The 7,797-nt window shown below is 39.7% G+C and overlaps 1 protein-coding gene across 4 annotated transcripts in view; it reads right to left on the reverse strand.

The window, feature by feature from the left end:
- Positions 1–2,725, reverse strand: part of LOC143132216 (transcription factor COE3) — a 112,858-nt gene extending 110,133 nt beyond the window's left edge. For all 4 annotated transcript variants that reach the window (XM_076291591.1, XM_076291592.1, XM_076291593.1 and 1 more), the window contains exon 1: positions 1,905–2,725. In XM_076291591.1, the coding sequence (XP_076147706.1) occupies positions 1,905–2,038 (134 nt within the window). In that variant the 5' untranslated portion in view covers positions 2,039–2,725. The remainder of the gene's footprint in view (positions 1–1,904) is intronic.
- Positions 2,726–7,797: the final 5,072 nt, after the last annotated feature.

Consider the following 7,797-nt stretch of genomic DNA (forward strand, 5'->3'; position numbering starts at 1 on the left):
TGACGACCTCCGTATTGAACTTTCATAACAGTCTGCTATTCCTTGGGCTTTGAGAATATATGCCTTTTCTTCACATTCAAAACAATCTGATGCAAATCTTTTGTTTGATTGATTTTTTTCTCAGATACACAGCATGTCTGCCAGCTAAAAACATTTAGTTTCACAAGAGTAGACAATATATTTGCCACTTTCTTCATTTTATTCTATATTTGTGTGACTGAGGTTGTTTTGAAAGAGTATTTTTTATATAACAATAATAACTTCAATAAAGGTTCTTCTGTGTAGGCCTCCGTGACAGAATAGATATTCCTTGCACAAAATATTTCAGTAACCGCCCACGTTTCTATTTTGATATTATTTACATTTGTTTGAGAGATGCGTTTAGCGAATATATTTTCCATAAATGAAAGACTATGTAAAAAACGGTCGTGCGCTTCAGGTGAATTTTAACTCCCATCAGTTTGCTCTCATTTAGCATTCGCGTTTTAAGCACACCTGGAAACGGGATGAGTAGATTGTCTGAAATATATATAGATATTATTATGTCTCAGTTTAGACAAAGATAGCCTATTATCTATTATTATTTACAGTGTCGATATGAGAACTTAGTATGTATGTATAATAAAACTAAAGAGAAACTCTTAACAAAAACAAAGTCAACTTTTTCGAATCACTTGCAACAAGACAACGTTTTACCTAGCCTATACCTTTGCCTACTGTGTTTGGACATTTCACAACGCACACTCTTTCCCCTTGCGAGTCATCAACCACCAAAGGAAGTTATGCTCTTGTGCTTGATGCTTTTGTAGAACTTTTTTGTTATCAAAAGAAGGTTAGATTGTGCAAAGAATCAAGCGCATCCTGCATGTGTTTCGAAGTGTGGATTTTGTTTACGCTTAACTACTAAGAACAGTCTTGGGAGGCCGCAGAAATTCCCAAAGGTGCATCTGATACTAGACAGACATCAACCTCTCATTAAATTCCATTACCGCCTTTATTTGTATATTGACAGTAAAAATTCTTGTCGGTTTGGGGAAGGGGATCAAACTACAGTATGAAAGTCGCTCGAGTGGGACTCTTGATTCCTGCGTGTTGCTCGCACGCATCATTGGTTCCCACTTTGTTGTCTTCCACCTGTGCACCTTTCGTTTGTGTGTTTGTTGTCAGGGATACAAATACGTCGCCTTTCAAATTAAAACGCATTGTCTTTCCAATTAAAGCGTATTTCTTGATGGTAGGCCTATGTCCCAAAGCTAATATAATTTAACAAAATACACAGGTAGCTTTTTTAAAACAAGGACAAACTCCCCGAATTATTATGTGGCCTCCTCTATTCAGAGGTCACGGATATTTGCAAACCAGTGTCAATATTTTGACAGTAAATTTAAACCAAATATCCCGGAGGAACTTCTTCCATACTAAGCGAAACGTCAACTATTCATCATATAGTTAGCCTACCCTACCTTATGTTTAGGTTAAGCGATAGACTACTTCACGATGAGGGCATGACACATGAAATAGCCTACATTTCAAGCCTTTGCAAGTAGGCTATACACTTTTCCTCTTATCTCCGTGAAATATCCTAGTTTAGACATGTTTTCAAATCGCAATGCGTCAACTATTTTTACCGTTTTTGTGTGCATTCTCTGTAAAATGCATAGGCCTACCACAACATGCTTAAAGTCTATAATGAGGAAGGATGACTTTATCTTCCTTAAGTCTTCAACGGTGCAAACTGTCTACATCGCATTTCGTTACATGGTGTAAAGTCCAGCGAAAAGCACTTCCGTTAACGCGTAACCACGCTGGGCTAACCTTGGACAATTTTCGCCATACATTGCGATGTCTGCATGTTATGTTCATTTTGTCACCCGAGCAGCGGTGTTTCTGAGCAAGATGTTTACCTTTGTGCTGCTGTGTTGGCATCTAGTATCCCCGCGCTCTGCATCCACGAGCGGACCGGAGTCATGCCGCTAGTGAGGGGTTCCTCTTTCATGGTCAAGGCTCCCCGAGGGAGACTGTCCTGGATGGAGAACATGTAAACAGCCTTCAGGGATGTCGCTCAGCACCAACTTGCGTAGAATAATCCTCTTGCACTCTCAGAACAAGGCCACCTGGATTAACAAAACCCAATTGAAAGGGAAAACCTTCCCCGAAGTGTTACAAGGGAAAGCGATAGCGGTCCTTATCCAAAGACGTGTGCCGTTATCCCTCTGGGTGTTCCTCTTTATTTTAGATTCCAAACCAAGTTCAGTTCGCTCAAGATTAACCGGTCTCTAGTTAAAAGAGGGTGGAGAGAAGGCAAGTGTTAGAACTAAAAAGCATCTCAAAGGAGAGCGATCAGCCGGGATCAAGAAGAGCTTCTCGTCGCGGGGAGAAAGAGGGGAGATACCGAACTTGCTCAGAAGAAGGAGAACATACGCGCACGGGATTGTGAAATGAAAAGTGGGATAAAACAGGCGACTGCTTCAAAAAGGAGTAAAATGAAATGATTACCAAACAAGAGGGAGGGATGGACCAGGGAAGGCTTGCTCTCCCTGGGGAAAAGGGGGATTGGGTAGCAAGAAATCGCATTCCCTCCCTCCCCGTCTCTTTATGCCTCCTCTGTCCCAGTGGAGCGCACCTTCTCCCGGGTTCGGAGGCTCATGTGCTCTCGGGGGGGGAAAGCATAGACCTGAAGAGGGCGGAGATTTCTCCTAAAAAGGGAAAATCATTTAAATATCAATCCCCGTCTTGCGTTCCTATTGGCTATGGTCATCCATTGCGTCATTTTCAAAATTCGCCGCAAAAAATTCTTCCGATGGGATGCTCTACTGCTGAAACAACAGCGCTGGTGAACGCATGGGCATGAGCCGGAAAAGGCTCATTGTTTTTCTCATTACTAGACTACTATCTGTGGATTTTTGAAGACCTTTCGTGGAAAGTGTGTGAATCTGGCACAATAGGATTTCCGGACATTCTCCCCAGCAATGTATGATAAGTCCTTTGTTGAACATGCAAAATATCCCTAATGAGCATATGCACACTTTACATCTCTGATTTTTGGAAACAAACCACGAATGAGTTCACACGAAGGTGCACATTCTAATCTTTTAAGTGATGAGAGTGAGTGGCATGATTGACTAATTTAAAATAATTATAGTTACGCTCATACATGCCAAGTTACAGGTTGTCGGTAAGCATAAATTCACTGCGGCAACATCACGGGAAGCACCTGATATGAAAGTAGGCTGGACACGGAGAGTTATGGGAAACATAAACAAATCATGGGATGGGAAACATAAAGGCATCAACCACTCGCATGATGTTCGAGAATTAAATAACTTAATTCCGTAAGTGAGAACTACATCTCGGCAAATATGGAAATAAGTGCCAGTCGGTTTCCTTTTTAGTTGTTGAACGTTGTATTATTCCGATTATTATAATTGTAATTATACATATAATTATTACTATTATTAACATCATTATTATTATTATTGTTATTATTATTATTATTATTATTATTATTATTCAACTAATAATGGGTAGGCCTACTGTCTTAGGCTTCACTAAAGATACATGTAATGTACATGTAATGTTTATACCGTCGACTGTGTTAAATGTATTTAACTTGAACCACAAAAAGTGATATTTCAGCTTTAATTAGGCAAGAACTTGAAAAACCCCAGCTCGATTAAATATTAATAAAGCACGACTTTTCTTATGAACTAAGCCAGAAGTGGTCCCCAGGGAATGCCAGCTACTGAAATATATCTATTTGCACCTAAATAAATATGTTAAAATAGATTAATACAACAAAATGTAGCCTATCTATACCGGGTCACAACGCATTTGTCTCCTATCGGGCAAAATTCTTTGTGATAATGGGCTAATATAAATAAGCAGTTTCCCCATTTTAATCTTTTACATTTTAAATGCTCATTGCCCAGTGAAATTCCATTTGAGTAGCCTAGGCTACTATTAAAGTAAAAAGGATAACCGATTATTATTCATATTATTATTATTAATATTATTATTATTATTATTATTATTATAATTATTATTGTTATTATTTCATGTCAAAATGAAACCCTCACATGCAAAGGCAACGTCAGTTGTTTGCGTTTAAATGTTGCATTTATTTGACTGTGTCAAGATGAGATTTCGGAATGGAGACGGACCCACCTTTACCAGAGAAAAAGCTCCAGAGGCGCAAAGGATCGAACGGAATGACAGCAAACATGCATGTCCTAAAAGACATCTAACTAAACAACGGCACAAACCGTGTCAAGTGTCACCAAGGAGGTCAACCAAGACAGTGCGGTGAAAATACCTTGGGTCCTTCAATCTTGGTTTGACTGAGAACCTCATTGGCGCCATGGAGTCAGTGCATTCCGTAGCTTTAAATCGAGGAGATTGTGTGGCCTGCTTACTATATGAGTATAACTGTGTTTACACCTCCACAAGGAAAAACATTAGAACTGTCTCTGGCAGCAAAGACAGATGCATGCGTCTATTTGGCCCACATCAGTTATATATGCACACACATTAAAAAGTGTATCTTAACAAATTGACTTAAAAGGGCGTTTTAAAAGACTTTGATTTCAAGGGAACAAATAGAAATGGAAATCCAGTCAAATCGGGCCATGCAGGCACAAAACATCGCCTGTAATACTAGTGTGTAAATAGGACCGGACAACACGTGCAAAATGAACGAAACAGACTCAAATATCCCTTACTTAATGATATTACTTAATCGATCAATAAACAGTTAAACACTCTCAACTTTGCGCGTTCGTCTGCAAATCATGAGTGGACCCGTCTAAATTCACAGAGCGTCCATATGCTTTCAACGACTTTTCATACATTTTAACAACAGCTGATTGCATTGTAATGTTGATTTTAACCATTATCGGCAGAAAATGAATCAAATATTGCTTCTGCTTATTTTTTATAAATTTATGATTTTTTTCGTTTTGACCAGCATGTAGTTTTTAATAATTACAATTCATACCAACTAAAGTGAAATGCATGCAGGCTTATAGGCTAAATACTGTTCTTTTTAATCTTGTTGTTGGTCTTACCTTCTGTGATTAAATCTTTGAAGTTTTACTTTGTAGTTAATTTGGTCAGATGTGAAGTGACAGTATACTGCCTCCATCTAGTGGTGTTATGTAATGATTGCTGTTCCGACAGCTATCTGACTCTGCTCACCAAATTGGAACAATTCTATAGGACCCAGAAAAATCAGATCACTCTAAACATCTACATTGGAAATACTGTAAGCACAATAAGGGGCAGCTTACAGTATTTCCATATATATACAGTATAAGGGGGTTAGCGCTTCGGACTTGTTCGGATTGCCGGTTCGAACCCCGACCAGTAGGCACGGCTGAAGTGCCCTTGAGCAAGACACCTAACCCCTCACTGCTCCCCGAGCGCCGCTGTTGTTGCAGGCAGCTCACTGATTAGTGTGTGCTTCACCTCACTGTGTGTTCACTGTGTGCTGAGTGTTTCACTAATTCACGGATTGGGATAAATGCAGAGACCAACTTTCCCTCACGGGATCAAAAGAGTATATACTTAATATATACTTATACTATACAAAATTTCCTTTTTAGGTCATAAAAATCAGGTGACACATGGTTAAATCCATTGCCACAGAGCCCAAATCCATGAGACTTGCTTGTCAGGGTATGGATAGAAAAAAAAAACTGGCTAGATTTAAAATGCAATCATTAAGAGTTGTAAGAAATTCAAAACTTTCATAAAAGAGTTTGTTGCATCTACTGGGTTACAAATCCACAATAAAGTAATCTCCATGCCAACAAACTCTTTATCACTTTCAAAAGTGCTTGGAGTTTGCCAGACAGACACCATCACAGCTCTAACTGGGCCAGGGTGCTGTGGTCAGCCAAACAAAAAAAGCTTTTTGACTCCAAAAACCCAAAGTGGTGGGTTTGGCATTCAAATAAAGATGGCTAAAGAAAATCACCCAACAAACATTATATCATCTTTCTCCTCAAAATCCCCTGGCCATGCCATGCTACGTCAGTCCCTTAACCTAGTTGACAACCTGTGGCCTGAGCTCAACAAGACAGTGCACAAGAGAGAACCCAAGAGTCTGCAAGGCCTGGAGAAATTCTGCACTGACGAAATGATCGGAAATCTCTTCTTTGCTGCTCTCAAGTCAAGTCATGTAAGATTTCAAGTGAGTACTCAGCGTTCTGCTGGCAGAAAGGGACTGCTAATGAGCTAGTGTCAGTAAACAGACACATCTTTTCATTATAACGTTTTGTGATCACCTGTGACTTTATTCTTGTGTTCATTGTGCATATTGATATTTTCTTTATTTGATAATTAAAGAAAACATTTAATAAACAAATAAAACAAACAAATTACCACCTAGTTATAGACTTTGTCGATAGAATCCAATGGTTACTCAAAAGGCCAGCAAAATTTATTGGAAAGAACTTAAAGAGACCCAAGTCATGTGCTTTACCCTTACTGAATTAGAAACTTCTTTAATTTCTTGCAACCAATTTCCAGGGGGTCGTTTCTAAAAAAATGAGCAACGACATTGCTCAACCACCATGGTACGACGCAACTTGCGACCAAACAACGACACTGTTACACCTGTTTCCAGAAAGCATCGTACCTGTGTCGCAATTCGCTACCTCCGACGTTCGAACACCATAGTTCCAACAACGTTGTTGATGAAGCAGCGATACATATCATTGGTGGAAACAGTGGCAACGTGTAATACCCCACCCCCTAGAAATGTTCTGTCACGGCCTATGTCGACATGTTTCTAATCTAAACCGGGTGATTAATGCTGGTATGTCATTGCCATCAGCCAAAACCTAAACCTATTGCAAGCATATAAAACAGTTAACTTAAGCAGACCAATATCATAGTCATTATTTGTGTTAAATATCTGTGTTGGAAAAGATATATAGCCTGGACAAATATCTGGGTATCCCATAGGTTATCAGCTGTCTCGTGGCTTAACAGCAGCGCGTTGGTGCACTGCGCGCTCGGCCAGAGTTCGCATCCTATCTCTTCTTTTCATCTCTGAGTAAGAGTAGGCCTACGAGACACAACAATAGGTTTTGACCATACATATTTATGTATATAGTTACTCTACATCGAGAGACCATAGGTACAATACATCAGTCAAAAACAATTGAATCTACGTGTCACACTAGTTCACCTGCAGGTAGCGAGAAGCAAGAGGAAAATCTCACATCAGAAAATCGAACCTACAACGTTGGGATAATAAGTCATCTGCTTTAGCCACTACACCATTTGTCACTGCTGATGCAGGGTCTGTGAAGATTATAATACTAAAAGCAAGGCAATACTTGAATTAACATAAATAGCAAGAATGAGCCAAGTAGGGGAGTCAGTGTCTTAATCAAAATTAAGCTACAGGATAGATCAATCATTGAGTCACGAGATAAACATCCACTTCGCAAATTTTGGTTAGGCGGTTGTGATTTTTGGTTAGGCGCTCCGGACACCAACAGGAACTACCAAGGAACGACACAAGTGCGACTGCCTAGGGGCAGTAGTTCAAACGACCAAACTTTGCGTCCTTGTTTGCGATTGAGAGTTCGAACTACCCTTTCTAGAAACACCAAATCCAAGAACGATGGAGCGTACTACCAAGGTTGCGACACAAGTTAGCAAACGATGCTTTCTGGAAACGACCCCCAGGACCATTCAGAATCACTCTGTTCATTTGGAGAAATAGAGCGCCATCTAGTGTCCACTCATATTTCATACAGTCTCACTCAAACTGAATCACACAGTGTA

The sequence above is a fragment of the Alosa pseudoharengus genome, unplaced genomic scaffold (assembly GCF_046254945.1).
Source record: "Alosa pseudoharengus isolate Yale_2024_CS ecotype anadromous, Long Island Sound unplaced genomic scaffold, YU_APseudo_1.1 YU_APseudo_1.1_scf_19, whole genome shotgun sequence".
NCBI classification, from domain to species: Eukaryota; Metazoa; Chordata; class Actinopteri; order Clupeiformes; family Clupeidae; genus Alosa; species Alosa pseudoharengus.